The 21,945-nt window shown below is 39.6% G+C and overlaps 1 protein-coding gene across 4 annotated transcripts in view; it reads left to right on the top strand.

Moving 5' to 3' along the window:
• The first annotated feature begins 264 nt into the window (after positions 1-264).
• The window catches only part of bcar1 (BCAR1 scaffold protein, Cas family member), a 40,165-nt gene continuing 18,484 nt past the window's right edge, over positions 265-21,945 (top strand). For 2 of the 4 annotated variants that reach the window (XM_028450020.1, XM_028450021.1), the window contains exons 1-2: positions 265-581; positions 4,660-4,707. In XM_028450020.1, the coding sequence (XP_028305821.1) occupies positions 570-581; positions 4,660-4,707 (60 nt within the window). In that variant the 5' untranslated portion in view covers positions 265-569. Of the gene's footprint in view, positions 582-4,659; positions 4,708-10,773; positions 11,152-21,945 lie in introns of those variants that run through there. The other 2 variants (XM_028450023.1, XM_028450022.1) reach the window with 2 other exon arrangements.

Consider the following 21,945-nt stretch of genomic DNA (forward strand, 5'->3'; position numbering starts at 1 on the left):
TAAAGTGTTACCAACTTTCCTCTATAATACGTTTTTTATTACACCACAATATTAATAACATCTGACTATCACCTATAAAACGTATACGTGCTCTCTGAAAACGGAGGGGGGATAAATGAAAACGGGAGAGGTAGTTTCAAAAACAGATTTATATTACCCTCAGGAGTAGCTTGAAACCAGGTTTTATTTTACTGGGGGTAGATTTAGGAGGTTGTCTGAAACATTTACACCGGGCCACCAGTTGCCCATGCTGGGTATAGCCATGCACACGTAGCACAGCCTGTGTCTTTAAGGCGGCTCCGGCGCGCTCCCGGTACCGAGCTGCGGTGTCAGCAGAGCCGTGTGTCAGCCAGCCTGGAGCCTCCGCCATCGCTGCTACAGTTACTAGCGCTCATTGTGAGCGGTTGCGGAGGGCGGAGGACCGACAGAGGACTGACAGAGGACCGACAGAGGACCGTGAATGGACTGAGGATCGGACATTGTGCTGTGTTCATGACAGAAGCCATTTAAGGACGAGCCTCGAGCGCTGGAAGGACAGCAGCCAAGGAGAGAGACTGAACACCAGCAAGATGTCTGTGCCCGTAAGTAGGCTTCTACACAGCCGCTGCCAGTGCTGTCCCTCTGTCTCACCGTCCCACAGCTGCCCGGCCTCTCCCCGCTGTGGCCTGTTCATAGCTAATGCAGGCGGCTCATGGAGCTGTTTGTGTGCGCGCGGGCACACACGCGCATACACGCGCATACACACGCACGCACACACACACACACACACACACACACACACACACACACACACACACACACACACACACACACACACACAGAGTGCCGGTCAGGCATCTTTGGCACCCGAGGCATGATTTTCTTTTGGTGCCCCCTGATATGGCGTTTTTATTTTTATTTTTTACTCCAAGTAAGTGATATTTACATTATTGTTATATTATTATTATAAGAATAATTTCTAACACTTGCATAGTGGTCTTCACCATACTCGTGCATTAAGAAATCATGAGCAAAATTATTTTTGACTTTTTTAAAAACAATTTGACAAAAGTATTTCACATATATATAATGGGGAGTAAAATTCTTATTAATTGTCTTTAAAGCTGAAAGTTTTCTCTAGGGTTGGGATGATACCCCTTTGTCCCGATTCGATTTGAATCCCGATTCTTGGGTGCCGATTCTGATTTGACTAGTATTGCGATACTACAGTGACGATTATCACATTTCTTTTCTTATCCAAACACATAAGTTGAATGTTAAACTTCTAGAAATATGTCACAGTTCTAAAAAACAATGCATGTCGCATCACATTCACTCATTCACTTAATTTATCATTATTTATTCAGTGACTTATTGTTAGTTATACTGAAATAAATAAATAAAACCTCCATCAGAAAAGAGGTAAACAACATGTACAAAAAAACACATTTGTACATATCTTTTTGAAGTTAGTCAACTGAAACTTTTAATGTTCATTAAGTGCTTTGGAGTGTATAGGTTTTTGTGTAGAAACAGGAGCTGGTCAACATGCTGGGTAGTTAGGCTGCTCCAAAAGAGAAGTCAATGTATTGCAGTGTGAAGATCGGCATAATTTTTCTGTCTGAGCCACAGTTAAAATATCGCTTTTTCCCTTCATACTAATGACAGAATAATGTTTGTTTGTGTGGAAAATCTGATTTTATTAACTTCTTACATTCAGCAATGATTAGGGCACCCTAATTGTCTTCGTCATCATTATCATCATCATCATCATCATCTGTCATCAATGTTAAACTTGTTATTTACTCTGTAGTTCATAGGTCGGCGAACTACGGCCCGTTGGTCTTTTTAATCCGGCCCGCCAAAGCCAAAATAAACAATTACAACACCCTTGGGAAAAGAATGTTCTCCCGTTCTCTGTTTACGCCCGCCCTTTTTTCAGCCTCCCAGCCAATCAACACGCAGAACACATGTAAACAAAGATGAACATTGGCAGAGAAAGCTGCATGTAACAGTGATGCCTTCAACGCCATGGGAAACCACAACACCTGTTAACCATTGAATAAACTACATGTCGAACATTACTCACTAACATAGAACCCAGTCCGTTACGTTCTTCCACGTCGGAGAAAGTAAGTTTGTTGTTGTTTTATTGCGGGATTTTGTGGTGTCGCGTGAATACGGCTGGCTCGCAAGCCATCGCTATGCTGCTGTGACGCGCCACTTGGAGATTGACGGAGCAAAACCGCGGCGCTGACACAGCCTCATGCTGGATTTCCACTGGATGCGTATCTGCACCGAAACTGCTCCGCTGCGTAACTTCAGCACAATCTGCAGTCCAGCAATCCCCATCGCCTCCGATTTTGCTGCACATCTGTTGCAGCAAGAACTCAGGAGACCATGGATGAATGCAATATTTATATGTAAAATATGATTTTAAAGGTGCTCAGATTGGGCCAATCATGGTATCAACGTAAAGGTCTGGTCCCCTAGAGTCCGAAATGGGCCCGTACGAGGTCCCGGAAGGTCGGTGTTTTCCCTCTTGAACACGTAGTATTTGGTTTTGAAATTATTCCAGATATTTTGTTCTGTGTCTATGTACTACTTCCTGTCCCGCACTGATTTATTTTTGTTAACTAGCTGCAGCACAGCTCCAACATCCAGCAAAAATATAAGTGCTGCGTATTTGCTGCAGAGGGCTCCAGCATGCTGCAGCAGTGACGGTGCTGTGCTGGAGCAGATTCGCGTCAGCTATCAGCTGCGGTGCTGTTTTGCAGCAGTTACGGTGCAGTTGCGCATCCAGTGGAAATCCAGGGTTATACCCGTCTGGAACAATGACTGGCGCAAAGAAAAGAAAATGCGCTGTGGCCTCGGATTCAGATTGTGCCAAAAGCAGCCAATCGTCCAAATAGGTGGCCAAGCAGATGCCTCGCCTCCTCAGCGGGACTATCGCAGGCTCCGTGCATCGCACAAACACCCTCGGGCTCAAAGAGAGGCCAAAGAGGAGCACACGGTATTCGTAACATATCCCCCGGAAAGCAAATTTCAAGTACTTTCTGTGATGGGGATATATTGTAATGTGCCAATACGCATCCTTCAGGTCGACAGATGTTAACCAATCTCCCTGATGCACCAGGCGTAAAAGGGTATATAAGCATCCTGAACTTATATTTCCTGAGAAATCTGTTTAAAGCCCGTAAATCCAGGATAAGGCGAATGCCGGCCCCCCTCGTCTGGGGACCAGAGGGGGGGCGGCAAACTGCAGCCTATAACCCCTCGATATTGTCCGCAGCACCCATGGTGGAGAAGCAATCGCTGCCCATTTCTCTCTATTAATGGAGAGGGTGGATAAGCGCTCCGGCTTGTTCAACCAGGGAGGCACCGGCCATGGTATGGTGGCGCCCGCGCCATTTGTGGCGTAACGATGCCCTCTTGAGGCAACAAATTGCACACTGCCAGAGGGCCCAACCCAAAGGTGGTGGAGCCCTCTGTTGGCGGCAGCCTGTCCAATGGCAGAGGAGCCAACCCTGTCACAGCGGCGCCCTCTGTCAGTGGAGCAGAGCCATACCCCCAGGAACAAGCGTGCAGTACCGCTCCTTTTCGGGGACAGCGTGGTAACGGGAGCTCCGCAGCATCCAACCCAGAGAATATCTCGCTGAGTGGAGACAGCAGGTACCATTACCACACTGCTTATAGGGCAATGTATACGTCATCCTTATTTGAACATGTGTGTGGATACATTGTGGACATGAAGATGGGGCGTGAGCCAAACTTTCCGTGAAACCTGTCCTCTCCCAATCGGGAAGAGCAGACCCACTGCAATGTTAGTTGCTTCATATATGAAAGAAAAGGTCAATAAAGCCAATGGTGTTCAGTTAAAAGGATCAAGTCTGTCTGTGTATTTGGATAATGTAATACCATTCTAGGTCTACAGTGTAACCTGTTGCACAAGTTTGTTTTTAAAATGTGAAAAATGAAAGACTAAAGGAACTGATATAATTTAGTATTTTGGACAGCAATGTTCTAAACTTTTAATTTGTATTTGAGATAACTACCTCATGTGCAGTTAAAACAGCAAGTTTGTATTGCTTCACAGCTATTGTTAAGTGTTTTAGAATAAAATATGATTGAATCATTCAAGGTGTAAAAGGGTAGTTAAAATAAAATAAAATATAATATCAGGATCGTCAAAAATCGTGATCGGTGGACCCCTATAAATTACCTTGTCTGCTTTGTTGTTTTTTTGTCATGAAAAGGTGGTGTTCCAGTAAAATGCTGCCCAAGTGCCAAACATGACCAAGTTTAGGACTGCCTGCTAATTAGCCTACTCTAGTTTTGATTAACTATAAAAAGACAGAAGAGCCTCCTGAGGACTTAGTGGAACTCATCTCTTGTCCTGCTGATGTAATCAGTGCTTTATATCTACTGGTTCTTGCCATTCCTAATTTTCTAAATAATTTATTTTTATCAGAGCCAACATCATGTTATTTACATTCAAGATGTTATGTCAATAAAACTGCAGCCGATCGTTGACAACAGTGAGATATCAATATGGAAAAATAAGCTTTTTTAGTTTGTCATCAAGCACTATTTCTAACAATTCGTTATTCTTAGTCTTTTTTCACACCATATTGTTAATGTTATATCTTTTAGGCTGATGAATGTTTTATTTTTATACAGGTGTTCTGTAGAATGTTTGACTGCCTACAGGGGGCATCACAGGTTGAGGTAGGTCTGTGGTAGCATGGTGTGGTGTGTGTTAGTTTTATTCACATTCCTACCATTTTGGTGTGATGCTCTGTTTTTTACTGCACCCTGACTTTGGACACTAACTAAAAGTTTTTATAACTCTACCTTTTGAATGTGGCCAATTAAGAGGGGCTTGAGAACTGGAGTCAAAAACTATTTGAAGGAGAAGTGCTGCTCAGTGTAAACTGCATGTAGTAGAATGCATACATATTGAGTATGTATATATTTATGTCTTTTGGTCAAACTCTTTGAGCCACTACATGCACATACATACAGTAGCTAATATTATAAGAGCCATAATATAGGATATTGGTGAATGTGTGACGCGGTGTTTGGTTGCTGTGGTAACGCACGGGAGGCGGGGTCACATGATGGGTGGTTAAGGGCGGCTCGTTCAAAAGGCATGTATTTCCGGCTGTCAAATGAGAAAGGAGAGCTGGGTAGCCGTATTTTTTGTTGACTGCTTCGCTTCACTTTTTTCACATGCTTCTACATATCGTATGGTGTACACGAACCCATCCAGTGTGTCTTAACGGTGAATGTTAAATTAAATTAAAAGACGAAAGGAAAACGCAACTTCAAGACTCAGAGTGCTTCTTCGCCATAGCAACAGCGCGTCTGACTGGTACCAAACCCATTAATCTCCTCTCAAGCAACAAGGCTGCTTTGGAGTCGCTACAAATATGTAGGAGTAGGGTGATGCATTACTAGATGTGGGGTTTACAAGATCAATACGATATTTTATTTTAAAAAGAAAAAAAGACAAGATGAAAAAAAACATAATTTCTTTATTTACCTATTGTTGTCAAATTAATTGAAATTAATCTGACTTTGTACCCTGTATTAGCTTTTCAAGTTTCAAATTGAATATAAAAAATAATTAATAATAATAATTTCTATACCAGAGATTAGGCAGCTGTCACTTTTAGCGCATGCTAAGTTTATACTAGTGTTTTTCACAGGAAAAGGGTTACTAAATCAGGCCCTATGTTTCCTACAGTTATTTAACATGGTTTAAACAAACTCAGAAATTTCACTGGGAGGTTAACTTAATATAAAGGTTAATTAAAACAACATAATTTACAAAGGTTTTAACCTAAATTTGCGGTAAAGCCGCAGTGTTTTGTTGGAAGATTTTTTACATTTAAATATTTCACATTACATTTGTTATTTCCATTTGTACACATTTACCGGTATTCTTCTAGTTCTGCAGCAATAAAGAATGTAATCCAAATTTGCGAGGCTATGATGCTTGACTTAGTTTTATTAGCTTTTAGGAACAGTGAAAGTTTTTTAACGGTCAAGCTACAGACACACCCAAAGCCAGTACTTCTGCAGTATGTGGTAATATTGAATCTAATTTTTTACCTAAATCCATAAAAATCAATACATGTATTGACAAAATAAAAAAACATAAATATATCATAAAACATTGTATACATTTTATATTTATTGAAATTCCTGGTGGTTGAATACCGGGGTGTAGAAGATAAGTTGTCTGATGCTATTTTCTCTCATAAACAGGGTGGCATTGATTCCAGAGTTTTATGATAATAGCGTTTCGCACTGTGAATGAGTGTAACTGTTGGGTGAATTGAACCTTTTGATACCATGCAGTCCCATTGAAAGAGCTGGCCTCTGATAAGCGATGTCGGCCTTCTAAATGGAAACGTGCCAGACATGGCTGCTGACGCCTTTTGCGCACAGAACAGCTTTTATAATGTCACCATTATGCTTCCATCCGTAAGAGCCTATAAGTGACGTAATTGTTAGGAATGCTGCTTCTCAGCTTGAAGGCTGTGTTTTTGGCTTCTCTACTTTCTCCAACTGTCCAAAAACATTCAAGAGGGCTTCACTGGGTTCTCCTTGTTGTGACGTGCAAAATCTTTCTCTAGTAAGAGTGACTTTTGTTGCTGGTAGTAGCTCCTCTGTAGAGGGGTGTATTTAGTTTTTAAAAATAACCCATTTGTTAAGAATTGAGGCTTTAACAAGACGTGGGGTCTCCTTCATCCTCCTGAATTCATCTCCATCCTCAGTTTTCAATGTGTGTTCTCTGGAGAGAGTAAATCATTTAAATGAGGACTGGCTGGTGAACGCACTATTATAGGAATGCACTAGGGGTGTAAGGATGCACTCAACATTTTTGTATTATTTTTTTTTATTTACTGAAATCAAAGTTTGGGATGTAATGATGCACTTAACTCCTTTCAATTTGAATACATTGAGATCATATTTTGGAGAGAAAAAACAGATTAGTCAAAATACAGATTCTTATTCATTTATTTACATTTTCAAGAATTTTTGCCAAGGCCTCCTTTTCTAGGGAGGTCCAGCCTTTTGTGGATGGAGTCTCAGCCAGTTCCTTGGTGCTCCAATCCCTCATTTGACAAACAAAGCAATGCAACTTTTGAACAAACTTTTGAACGGAGTGAAACTCTATGAATGCAGTTTCCTTATTTTATGCTGCGCCTATAACTCAAATGCTGGCTCCTAACCATAAAACCAGATTCCAAACCAGAAACCTTAAGATTCACTAGCATCTGAGCACGAAGAGTAACCATTTCAAAGTGTAGATCTCCATAAATTGCTGGATTGGGCTAGTAAGCTGAGAGTTCCCCCACTGACGTCATAATCAGGCTGCTGGGATTTCAGCAGAGTGGCTGAGCGGAAATGAAAATTACAATGATAAATAAAGATTACTGAGCATCTTCTGGCAATTTTATTACCGGATATCAGCTTGATTTTTTTCATAAAATATGATGGTTTAATATAAAACACAGAGCTTATTTTCTTTTTAAAAAGGTTCATATCAGGCAAGGCAAGGCAAATGTATTTGTATAGTGCATTTCATACACAAGGCAACTCAATGTGCTTTACATGATCAAAAAGTGCAACATAAAACATTCCACAGCATGAAAATGAATACGCAGCAAAAACATCTAAAATCAGTAATAAAAACATTTAAAATCAGCAACAAACACATGTTCACATTAGATGCTGACTTCAGCTCTGCTGGCAGTTTGTTCCACTTCTTTGCAGCATAACATCTAAAAGCAGCATCACCATGTTTACTGTGAACTCTGGGCTCCACTATCTGACCTGTGTCCATAGATCTGAGAGACCTGCTGGGTTCATACCTGACTAACATCTCACTGATGTATTCTGGACCAAACCCATTCACAGATTTATACACCAGCAGCAGAACTTTAAAGTCTATTCTGAGGCTGACTAGGAGCCAGTGTAAAGACTTCAAAACTGGAGTTATGTGTTCTGACCTAATTTTTCTGGTTAAGACCTGGGCTGCAGCGTTCTGAACCAGCTGTCACTGTTTGATGCTCTTTTGGGGGATTCCTGTCAGAAGACTATTACAATAGTCCAGTCTGCTGGAGATAAAAGCATGGACCAGTTTCTCCTGATCTTTCTGAGTCATTAAACCTTTCACTCTGGAGATGTTCTTTAGGCGGTAGAAGGCTGTTTTTCTCATAGATTTGATCTGACTGCTGAATGTAAGAACACCAAGGTTTTTGACTTGGTCTTTAGCTTTTAAAGATCGAGACTCAAGATACTTGCTGATACCAGTCCTCTTTTCCTTGTTACCAAAGACAACCACCTCCATCTTGTCATGGTTTAGTTGTGGGAAGTTTTCACTCATCCAGCAGTTTACTTTTTCTAAGCAGTCACACAACAGCTCAATGGTACCATAGTCATCTGGGTTCAGTGATAGATATAGTTGTGTGTCATCTGCTTAGCTCTGATAATCAACCTTACAGTTCTGTAAAATTTGTCCTAAAGGAAGCATATAAAGGCTAAACAGAAGGGGTCCAAGAACAGAGCCCTGAGGAACCCCACAGGACATTGGTAATCTGTCAGATTCAAAGTTTCCAATGATTACAAAATAACTTTGCTCCTCCAAGTAGGACTTGCTGTACACCATTGTATTACTTTTCCATTTAGTCCAGCCCATGTTTGCAATCAGTGCAACAAAATTGTATGGTCTACAGTGTCAAATGCAGCACTTAGATCCAATAGAATGAGAACAGATTATTTTCCTGAAACAGTGTTCAACCTTATGTCATTAATCACATTGATAAGAGCTGTTTCTGTGCTGTGATGAGAACAAAAGCCTGACTGAAATGTATCAAATATTTTGTTGAAGGTTAAGAATTGGCTCAGTTGGTTGGACACATCCTCCATCCAACATAGCTTACATAGCCTTTTTTCTCGACAAAGTTCAGATTTATCAAGAGTGATGGTGCTTATTGTAAAATACAGAGCTGGCATATGCAAGTTTCAACAGCTTTTTATATTTTTTAAAGCACTTAATGTTAATGCTGCGTAAATGCTAATAATGGGACAAAAATTATCTTTGGCGATTCACATATTGGGCACCTCTGTTTTATGGTTTGTGCTAATACTGGTGGACGTAATAGCAAACAATACATATGAGTGCCTCCACTTCTTGAGGAGCAATTTTAATTCACCTTCATTAAAGTCTCTTTTTTCTGTCTTAATCAGTGTAAAGGTTCTATAGATAATATTAATGTGATTTGCATTAATGGTGGGGGCGTGGACAGGGAGAGGTTGGCTGAAAAAGCCTGCTGGTAAAGAGGTGAATGGTCTTTAAGTCCAGATGTATCAACTAAGCTTAATTCCATTGGTATCCATTAAAGCTTTGGTTTGTAAAAGTTTTTTCCTGTTCTAAACAAATCTTGATTCAAATTCTTTGAGTTGTGCAGATCAACAGGTCACAGATTTCACAGGAGATTTTTTTCATTTGAAAAAGCCTTTACACAGGCCATTTTTCCGGAACCGGTTCCTATTTGTGGTGTGGAGTTTTTCTGGAAAATTTGGAAGAGAGAAAACATCAGGCCTTCCTGATTTATTCGGTTTTTGGTTTTTGCATTTAGTGTTCTAAATTTGACAGAACCAGGTCTTGTCAGTACAGAGAAAGTAATGTGTAAAGGGAACCACTTGTCCTCAGCGAATACATTGTTTGACAATAATAATTTTTTTGTGCATGGGTGTGCACTTTTAAAAAAGGACATTAATTAACTGCCTTTTGTTTATTGATTTAATCAATTCTATGAATTGTGTGTTACACTGAAGTCAGGCAAAAACATTTTTGAGATTTGTTGAAAACAATTTATGTTGAAGTCATAAATTGTTTTTTTTTTGAAAGATTGTGATAAAATGCGCAATTCAGATCGAATGCAGATGAAACTCAGTGGAGTAATTGAGTAACCAACCTCGACACAACTGAGTTCAATTTCATAAAGATTTGTAAATTAAGAACTGGGATATTAATTTTTTAAATTTCGCCAATGATGAGTGAGATTTTAAGTTTTTTCAAACTGATCCAGAATTAGTTTGAAAAATGATATGCCGATACAATCCAATATTCGGTTGTTGTTGTTGTTTTTTTGATGATATTGGAACCAATATCCAAGATCAATATCAGATCGGGACATCTTTAATAATATTAAAACAAAATTCCATTTAACCAATGACTGTGTCTCACTTATGCAGCGTCACAGGGTGTTCTGATTAACTAATGATAATTCAACAAAAGTAGAGATTGAGATTCAAATTAGTTTTACTCAAAGTATAATTTTCTTATTCAATTGAATTTATAAAATTGAAATCTACATATGTTTAATTTACTGCATTTCAGTTTACCAGATATCCTACTTTGCTTTATTATAGGTTTAAAAACATTTGGTTGGCATTTTTAATAGATCTTAAAATAGATTGATACATGTTGGGTTTTACTGAAATTGTTTGACAAAGGAGAAACCAGTGAGCTCATGCTGGCTCACACTCCAGTGTATGCATGTGTTCATGTCCGCTGGTCTCCATATGCATTCCAGAGCAATGACTTGCCCAAACAGCTAGAGAAGGAAGGGGGCGGCAGGGAAGTTAGAGAGGGTAGATGGGATGGGGGTGAAGTGGGAGGGCAAAGTGTATTTGCATGATAAGAGAGCCACGGGCCAATGGCCAGGCTGGATCCTGGAAATATCAAGATCCAGCAGGAAGTGACGTCTTAGGTTACACACTCCTCCCATTTTTCTCAGGAGAAAGAGACTTAAGGGGAGAGAGAGGTCTAGGGAGAAAAAAGTAAATGAGCCGAGCTGCAGTTTCATTCTTTCTGTATGAGATCATAAAACGGCAGAGAATATGTCGGGTGTTATTGTTTTCCATAAAGTCAACTGAGAAGGATAGACGGAAAGACACAGAGGGAAAAGAGGGGAAAGAAGGACTTTGGAAGTAGAGAAGGCTACGGGAGGGTGGGGGAGAAAACTTGCACTAGTTGAGGAAATCTTCTGGAATCAGTGCTCCCCAAAGGATTTGTTTGAGGCAGAGTGTAGCAGTGGAAGCCTGACCCTGGAGTGAACACACAACAACAGGGGCAACATGAAGTACCTGGTGAGTAGCTGTGTTTTACAGAATGCATTTTTGAAGTTCACTCGTTGTGTGGGTGTGTGAGTGAGACCTACTGGATGTCCAAGGACTCCTCCACTGGACAGTGGGAAACACGGAAAAATGTAAAGGGGAGGAGAGAGGAACTGGGGTCAACATTTTGTAAATTCCTATCTTTTTTTGGTCCGTAACAGGGTGTGCGTACACAATCTGAAAAAAATGTCAATGGAATGTCCTGAAGTGAAACAGATAATATAATCATTTATTATTTTAACAATAAACTAAATTCACCGGCATGTAATTGTATGTGATAGCTTACATAAATATTCAGTGTAACCTAGTAATTCAAAGAAAAAAGAAAGTAATAAAAAACTATTTTTAATAGTAAATACTTAAGCTACAATGATGAAAAATGCTTTTCATTGTCTAATCTTGACAGTGTACTTATTAACATAGTTATTGCTTACATGTTTTGTCGTTCACAACACAGAATCAGATTAGACACCAGAAGGCTGTTTTGTTCACTAAATTCAGATTGGTTGTTTTTACTTTCTTTTGTCTGTTGATCTTCACTGTTCAAACAAAGGCCTCTGTGGACATTGGTGGCAGAACTCGGATGGTTTATGGCTCTGAAGAGCAAACATGAATGAATGAAAAAAAAAAAATGGGGGAAAGGGTGGGATTGACATGATCAGTCTTTCTGCTGACTCAGAGGTTTTGTAGCCAAATGACAGAAGGAGGATCTTTAGGAGCTAAAAATGAAAAAAAAAAAAAAAAAAAAAGGCTTTCTTTAAATTAGCTGATGCTTCTGACCGTCCTCCTGCATGGGATAAATCTATCCATCCACTCATTAGATGCTCATGCACTTTGTCTGTACTTCCGGCAGTGTAGGGAAAAACACAGTAAAAAGGATGTTATGTATGTAGCCTGCAGGCCTGTGGATAACACTGGGGCGGATGGCTCTCTCGCTCCACAGCTAGATACTTGAGCTATGTTGAACTCAGTGGCCGACAATGTAAGCCAGCATTGACTCTGATGAGCAGTTACTGGACACATTTCTAAATTGGTGAAGGTGTCTGTACGTACACAAATCAGACAGTGATGTGGTCAGAATAATTAGTGTTTGCCTAACCTGTTTTGTCTTGGGCGCAACATTTTTTCCATACCATAATTACCCTCCAATCCAGCCATGGTTGTTTTCTGCCTGCTACATGTTAAAACCTGGTAAATTTCTACAAACATCCACACATGCCTGCCCCTCCCTACTGCTGTCTGTCATCCAGCTCTACGTCAGAGGTGTGAAAACAGCCGAGCTCTGACATCTGTTTAAGCCCACTTCTTTGATCCGCAAAAGAGTCCCGTTGCTAAACAAGCCAGACTTTCTAGGTAAAATAATTATTGCTTGGTTAAAACAAGCCAAAGTTTGCTGGTGTGAACGCACCTTAACTCCTGACACATTTCCAACCATGGAGTTTTACTTTAGCTGGTAGATAACTTTAGTTCTATGGCCAGCTTTTCTGGAGTTAGTAGTTGAGGTCAGTGAGTGTCCTCTCGATCCAGCAGAGGTTTTATTTTTGGTTAATATGCAGTCAAGTAGCTGAAAATATATTTAATATTGCAAATACCTGTGAATATTATAATGAATAAGCATTCAATAAGAAAAACATAGAAGACAAAACTCTATCCATTATCCATCTAAATAGTCAAAGTATGTCTAGTAAATTTACAAAAGTAAATGACTAAGTGAGTTTGAAAAGAAATTCACAATTATTGCGGTTACAGAGACATGGTTTAAAGATGATATGATGAGTGAGATTCAGGTGGAGGGATATGATCTCTACTCATGAAACAAAAAACAAGAGAGTTGCTTTGTACATAAATTCAAATCTGAAAAGTAAGATGGCAAATGAGATGACTGAGATAGAAAATATTGTAATAGAGAAAAAACAGCAAAAAATATATTGTAAATTGTGTTTATAAACCACCAGATTCATGTGTAGAGTTGTTCATGGGAATAATAACTGAAAGAGTACAAAAAATAAGAAGCAAATCATATGCAGATATTTTAACATCAATTTATGAAACTTGAATGAACAGAAAACAACTGACTTCTTAAACTCCATTTCCTCTGATAACAAAACCAACTACAATTACAACCCAAAGTGCCACAGTAATAGACAACATATTTACAAATATAAATGAAGAAATTGTCATGAGTGGGATTTTGATGACTGATATTAGTGATCATCTACCCATTTTTTCAGTGTTTAGACACAATCATAAAATAAAGCAACACGGCACCACAAAGGCCAGATGAAACAGATCATTAAAAGCAATGACAAAGCAAAACAAAGCTGGGATGATGTAAACACAGCATATAACTCCTTCATAGAAAAAGTAATAGAATTCTATGAGAAACAACACAAAGGCTACATGGGTAATAATCAACAGTATTATTAAAGAAAACAAAATCCCAAAGTGCATACCCAAATTATTTTGTTAAGGATGATCTTGAAATATCTGAAAAGAAAAAAATTAGATGAGTTCTGTAAATATTTTGCAAGTGCAGAATCTACAATTTTTTTTTTTTTTTTATATATACCAAATACAATTCTAGATAATGTAAAAAGTATATTTCTTGATAATGTGGAAAAAGGTTAAATAAGGAAAATTGTTGAAAAAAACAACAAAAAAACAGTGGAAATGAGATCAACTGACTGTGAAGTTTTAGACATGATCAATCTGTCACTAACAGCAGGAACTTTTCCTGAGAAAATGAAATTAGCAAAAATAGTACCTATTTACAAAAATGGAGAGTAAACATGTTTTTTCAAACTATAGACCAGTGTCTTTATTGCCACAATTTTAAAAAATTTAGAAAAAATATTTGCATCAAGACTGGACAAATTCCACATTTATTAGCTTTTGTTGGAAAATATTTTAAATTTTTCTGCATGTATTAAATCATTTTTGTAACTACCTGTTGCTTTGGTGCATTTGGCCTTTTTTCTATGGAGACTACTCTGAAATTTCCCTCTTAGTCAGATCATGATATTCTTAACTGATTCCCTATGTATGTATTGCAGTATTTGGGACATTTAGAGATTTTCTCTTTAAAAATGTCCTTCCCTGTTTCTGTTTCATCATCTTTCCCTATTTAGATGACTTTACTGCTTATTACACTTCCTGAAATCAATCATGCTAAATAGGGTTAATCATCTCAACTACCGTTATTAATTTTATATTTATATGCTTTAGATGACTTAAGGAAGCCAGGAGGGTTATGCTGAAATCTTGCAAGATTTCACATGTCTGTTTGATACACTTGCTAAATACTCAAACACCAGTTTACAGGAAAAATGACACATTTGTGTGGAAATATGTGATATGGTCCAAAGTCCATGTCATAAAAATATTTACATTTCATCAAATACTGCCAACTGACAAATCACCTTCCAGCGTAGTCATGTGATTGGTGAGACATTTGGAACAAGATAATAAGCAAAATTGTATATATTCAATGTAAATGCACAATATTGTTCCAAAATATGAATGTGATGTATTTCCTTGTCATATTGGGGCCTGATTCTAAATAAATAATATTTTTTAAAAAGCGTTACAATTTGCTTTTTTCAGAACATGAAATTCTGCATTTCCTATCCGTTTTTATGATCATGGGAAATTGGAGGCCCTACACAATACGAAAAATGCACAGACTGTTCAAACTGTGCATGATCAAATTGTGTTTTTTTAGCACATGACTCTCTGACACGATGAAGACAAACAAAAACGTCTGAATCACTGAAATCACATCCAGTGGTTGTGATTCCAATTCTCAAAGTAGAAGCATTTTTTTATTTTACAAAGCCTCCCAGTATACCTCTGCAATGTTATTTTGAACAAAATAAAATATAGGTTTGGATTTATTGGTTTTTGTGATTGCTTTTAATTTCAAAATATACACTTTATATCTCTTTATTACTCATGTCAGAGATTAAGAGTAAGTTTCATGACAGATATACTGTAGGTCCAGCAAAGTGTAAATATGGTTAGCCTTGGGGAATAGAACCTGATTTTTTAAAATATGTTTGGATTATTTGATTTCATACTTTCCTGAAAGATTTAATTAGTCTTGTACAAAGGAAGAAAAAAAAGCTGTTGTTTTTAAACATGTAGCTGATTTCAGCTAGTCAGTAAACTCTCTCAGGGAAAATCTGGCAGCTTTTCAGAATCTCCGAGCACTGCTGTCTGTCAACAGGTTAAGCAATATTAGGCCACGCCTTCATGAGTATTTTTTTGTGCTTTAGGCGTCACAATCCCTGCTGTTGTTCATGCTGTTATTCAAAGCCTGATGGGAGGAATTCCTCAGCTCAGATCATCACTTGCTAAAGCAGCAGACATTGCAAACATACCAGCTGGGACACTTTAGAGATTCTATTTTTCTTTGTCATGTAAATTAAAAGACATGCAGGCTCACACACACACCAACACACACACACATCAACAATATGAGGTGTTGGAATCAAGTTATTGCCTGTTAAGTAAACTTTGTGATACAGAGATTCAGTTTAAAGTGTCCACGGCTACAGCCCACTAACCCCAGTAACATTGGCAGGAATTTAGGGATGATACAAATCTACTGTAAAGTTACACCCTAATGGCTGTTTAACTGAGCTCTTTTGACCAACATTTGCTGTAGTTTTACAATTGATATTTTTTAAAATAAAGGCGTTAACTTAGTGTTTTAGTACAAACCTGTGAACATGTTGTATACAACATGCTCTGCTAAACCCCCAGATAAAGGCATTCTTGGGTGCAGCTTTTTCTTCCTGCGGGTATACAACACAGCTATGAAACACGGCCATTTCTCAAGAACAGTCTGACGTGCCACAACAGGAAAGAGGGAAAGAGGAGGGGAGCACAAAGTGAGTCAGATCAGAGAGAGATGGAACAGTGGAAAAGAAAAACTGAATCTTTTACATTCGCTACTGTCAACTTCTGGGTTACAATGTGTTTGTGAACTTGTGAAGTGAGGTGTACTTTGTAGTTGCAGATTGGTTTTAGCAGTAAATTAATGTATTCCTTTACAGGAACTCATAATGTATAGTACTCAAAGCAATCCAGTTTGTAAATACTGTGTAGTTGTGCGGCAGCATTGCTAACCACTGCCCAAGTATTTGCCCCTTAAAATCCACACACAACAGGTTTGCTACAAAATGAAGTAGACTTCAACATTATCAGACAGATACATCTATCCCACCATCCTATGAGCCTTTTTAGTCATGTTAAGACCTCAAACAAAACACGGAGCTGACACGTAAACAGGCTGAAAAACAGATGAGTACACAACAATTGGCATCAATCAACTGGAAAAGGTTACAATGACTCAAGGCTTTCTTAAGAGTTTCTTATTTAAATGGCAAAGCATCTGGAAGTCCCAGAAAAACACAACTCATTAATAGATGATCAGGAACTGACACTCGTGAGCAAACATTACTGTATTACAGACTTGAAATCATTTGTTGTATGCAGACGATCTAGTGGTCTTCAGTCCGAGCACTGCTGGGCTGCAACAGCTGCTTAACATTTGTTCACGCTACGGCAGAGGTGCCCAATCCTGGTCCTCAGGGGCCACTATCCAGCATGTTTTAGATGTCCCTCTTCCAACACACCTGATTCAAATGATTAACTCACCATCAAGCTCTGCAAAAGCCTGATAACGATCCTGGTCATTTCAATCAGGTGTGTTGGAAGAGGGAAACATCTAAAACATGCTGGATAGTGGCCCTTGAGGACCAGGATTGGGCACCTCTTGCGCTACGGCCTGGAGCATGACATCAAATATAATGCAGTGAAAAGTTTGGTTATTATCTGTAGAACCAAGGAGGATTAAAGTACAACATTTCCTGATTTTTATTTGTCCAACACAATGCTTAATGTGACAAACAAAACAAAATATTTTGGACATATATTCACAGAGGACTTGTCTGACGATGCCGACATAGACAATGTAGAACGTTGTATGCCCAGGCTGTCACGGTATGGTGTGGACCCAAATGCAGAGGCAGAATTAGGCAGGTGTAAAGTTCAAAAGAGTACATGTTTAATTACAAAAAAAAACAAAGTCCATCAAGGCACAAGGAAAATCAGGGCGCAGGGATCAAACGCAGCAGAACACAAGGAAGGTCGACAATACATTAACAATGATCCAGCAGTCATACTGTGTCCAAACACTCAGCTAAATAGTGGAAGAGGCCTGATTGGGAATGGGCCACACCTGGGTGAAAACATGAGGGAGCTAATCAGTCACCAACCAAGCACACAGACATCACTGGGGGGGGGTGGAGCCACAAGCAGGAATACCTGACACACAGACAAAGAGTTAAACTAAAACACAGAATAAACAAAGACTCAGAACAAAAGTGCTAAACACAAACAGAACCTGGCATAACCCCCCCTCAAGGTACGGGTTCCAAACACTCCAAACAAAAAACTACCCAACCAGGATGGGTGGACTGGGACCCGGAGGAGGGTTGAAACAGTTCCGGCGGCCTCCCATGAGGCGGCGCAGGTGAGGCCGAGGAGCAAAATTCCGGCAGCCTCCCATGAGGTGGCGCAGGTGAGGCCGAGGAGCAGAATTCCGGCGGCCTCCCATGAGGTGGCGCAGGCGAAGCCGAGGAGCAGAATTCCGGCGGCCTCCCATGAGGTGGCGCAGGTGAGGCCGAGGAGCAGAATTCCGGCGGCCTCCCATGAGGTGGCGCAGGCGAAGCCGAGGATTAGGAGTCCAGTGGCCTCTCAATTATTAAAATTGTGGCTTTGTTTTTATTTATTATTATTATTCATGTTTTTGCAATTGTGGGGTGAGAAGGTGTCTGTGAGGAGGCAACCATGTTAATGTCATGTAAATTATTTAGTAATGTAACTGGTTACCGTAACAACTGTTTTTCGTTTCTTTCTCATTCATGCAGCCAGTGATACAGTGTTGGAAACAGTAATAAATAAAAACAGATACACAGAAGAAAAGACAAAGGCAAATTCATGGTCACCAAACACCCAGCACTGGAATTATTATAAATTTTGAGTTTTATGTTTTGCAAGCTATTGAACAAGAAATAAAAAGTTATTTGAGCTGTTCTTCATAAGGAGACATGTATATTCAACAAATCATGATATTTCAAAGTCATATTATTTAGTATTACTTGCTGTTGAATAAATTATGGCATCGAGAGAGGTGAATTATGTCGATAAAGTGAACACATGAGTAGACACGCTGGTAGCAGATGCCGTTTTGTTTGCGTAACCACACGCCACCATATTTGAGGATATACAAACAAGCAGTTTGGTTGAAAATGATCTATTGCAGGGGTGCTCATTTCCAGTCCTGGAGACCACCTTTAACAACATGTTAAAATACAGACAGCACAGTGGTGTAGTGATGGGCTTTTCTGCCTTACAACAAGACAGTCCCAGGTAGGGTTGGGCACCGAGAACCGGTTCCTGGCGTCGGGTTCCGGAACCGTTACGAAGATGTTTGAAATTCAATTTGTTTTTGTTTTTTTATTCCTAAATGCCCGCACTAGTTTGTTTACGCTGGGTTTGTGTAAGGTACATTCAGAACAAGATTGTAGTAACTGCAGCCTGTGTGTGTGTGTGTGTGTTCGGAGGGACTGATGGTGCACTATGTCGGCCTCACCTCGGTCAGTCTGCCCCGGGGCAGCTGTGGCTACAATAGTAGGTTACCACCACTGTGTGTGGAGTGAAAGAATAATGCACATCAACGTGAAGAGCTTTGAGTGTCTATGATGAAGCGCCATCTAATGCATTATTATTATTAAGCCCTGGGTTCCTTCTGTGTGGAGTGCTTGTTCTCCCCATGCTGTCTGGGTTTCCTCTGGGTACTCCAGGCTTCCTCCCACAATCCTAAAACATGACTGTTAGGTTGACTGGAGTCTCTGAATTGCCCGAAGGAGTGAGTGAGAGTGGTTGTCTGTCTGTCTGTGTGTTGTCCTGCAATGGACTGGCGCCGTGTACCCCCGCCTAGTGCCCAGTGTGAGCCGGAGATAGGCACCGGCAGACCCCGGGACCCTGAAAAACAGGAATAAGTGGGTCTGAAAATGGGTGGATGGATGGATGGTACCGTATATACTGTAGTATTGTCTGAATTGAATCGTGGCAGACTTTGTTATATCAATAAATATTTTGCTGTTTTCTAAATAATCAATCTTGTATCGTATTGTCTTGCAACAGGTAATTTACACCCCTAATAAGCATGTTAATTAATTAGTAAATATATTGCGTAGTTATACACCTTTAAAAGCCAAAATACTATTGATTGCTCAGCTCTAATAACTTTGTAACTCAATGCTTGACAGCTATCACAGTATAAATACCTGCAGCAGCCCTTTAAACCAACTGTTTTTATCTCAGTACCATGGCTGCTAACTATTTCAAATACAAATTACAATCTTCTAGGTGTGCACATGTACATTTATTATCTGATTCACCTCAGGTTATTGCTATGTGCTCACTTTTTTTAAATTGATGTTTTCCATAACCACCTCACAGGAGAATACAGCCTGGATGCTTGGATAACCTGACATTTTACTTAAATATCAACTGAAAATGAATGGATGCAGGGCAACTACATGTCTACCCTTTAAAGCATAACAGAATATGAAGCTTTCTGACAAAATGTTTGCTTCAAGCACTGAAACATAACTTCTGTAGAGTATGTCCTTGTGAGATGGCTGAAGAGGAGATGAACTCCCATTTACATGCAGAGAACCTCATCTGACTGGGGACATGTGCTGCTCAGTCTTTCTCGACAAGTAGATTCCTCTGACCTAAGATGCATGAGATGAGTGTATCTGATTGGTTGGTCACATCCTGAAACACTCTTGACCCACACCCATGAATATTGTGAGTTATTGATACACCTGAAGTAGGCGGGCACGGTCGCAAAATGAAAAGGTTTTCAGCCTCTCTTCAAGTGGCAGCACACAGTCTGGCCACACCTTAAATTATTATGAATCATTATGGGACTTTACACTCCACAAACTGTAAATGTTTAACATAGGGCCCACAGCCTTTGTTTCACAGGGTTATTAGATCTACTGCTGTCAACTTAGCATGCATTTATACAAACGCAAACATTAAATCGGGTACTCTGTGTTCTACCTAAGGTTCTACCAAAGTTGTTGAGAGAAGATAAACAAACTTGAATGTAGCCCAATGCCATGTCAACAGTTTAAATGCATTTATTTATTTTTTATTTTTTGAAGAATGTTTGATTATTATTACTTAATTCCGATAATGTGGATTGTGCATAATGTTGATTTAATGAAAAAGAGATGCCATCAAAACTTGAAAAGTGATAAAACAAGTGGGAACAAGGGAGCGCAAACCTCCTCCAAGTGCCAAATCATTCTTTGCCAGATGTTGGATATTTTCTGGATCAGTCATCCTGATCATGGTACCATGATCATTCACACTTTGAAGGCTTGGAAGAAATGTCTATCCCCATTAATAACGATATCGGTCCAAATGTATTGGCACCCCCATTATGTCGAAGAATCGCAATGAAATGTGCAATCCAGATCAGATTAGGATAACTTGGTTGGGTAATTGAGGAACCAACCCTATACATAACTGAGTCAAATTTCATTAAGATTTGTCATTAAAAATTTCACCATGGATTAGAGATAAGGATTTTTTGATTTTTCAAACAGATATAAAATGGGAGGCTTTATGAATAGGGGGATTACTCTTGTTTTAAATGCAGAGCTACTGTATGTTGGCTTGTTTTTGTGTGTCTGTGTGATTGTGGCTTGCTGACCTACATCCAGCTAAGCCTGCACTCATCTCTGGAGATAGGCCAAGGTCAGACATGAAGGACAAATATTGGTTTAGTTTCAGAAAATGTGGCGTGGGGGCGTAACGGTTAAGGACGGGGGCTTAGAATCGGAGGGTCACTGCTTTGAATCCAACCTGAGCCATCACTGTGGGCTGTCCCTTAACCCTAACTGCTCATGTTGTACCTGTATATTGCTTTGGATAAAGACATCTGCTAAATAAAATTGTATAATTGTATAATTCACAGAAACTCAAATTGTTTATATTTTAATTCTGGCTCAAATCAAGGTGTGTTCTGGAGTACAGAACGTTAAAGCATTTGTTGGGTTTTTCTCCGCTGATGCAAAATACACAGTTTTCAATGGAATGAGCCTTAAGGCTCGGGCGGACCCCGCACACAACAGACTCAGCGCAGACTGTCCCCTCTCCTCAGAGCTTACATACTTGGGCTCACCACCACGTAGTAGTTTTCATTAAAATCCTGCATGTCCCATGATTCTTGGCACTCCTCTGTGGTCCTTGTACTCCTGGGACGCGTTTTAGAGGTGTCTCTACTGTCATAGCTTGTCTGCCAGTTTCTCCTCTAAGCTCGTGTTCATCTCTCTTCCTCTGTGTCACCAGGAGAGTGAAATACAGGTCGGTGTTACATTTAATGCGGGTCGATTCAATGGCGAGCAGTGTTTTGTGTGACACCAACTACGCGGAGAAGTCCGCACGGTAGTAAAATCTGAGCTTTGCATTTAATTGGCCCCGCAGACTCCGCAAGCAGTCTGCGTGGATTCCACTTTGCGGGTGTCCGCCCAAGTATGTTTGATTCTTTAAGGACTTATTAGGTGGCTTTAATGTTAGTGTCATGGGTTCCTCTTTTTTTTTGTCTTTGCATACATTTCTTTATTGTACATTTGGTTACTCAAAATATGTTTGAAATGTAGAAAAAGACATTGAAAT

Source organism: Gouania willdenowi, chromosome 6 (assembly GCF_900634775.1).
Source record: "Gouania willdenowi chromosome 6, fGouWil2.1, whole genome shotgun sequence".
NCBI lineage: Eukaryota > Metazoa > Chordata > Actinopteri > Blenniiformes > Gobiesocidae > Gouania > Gouania willdenowi.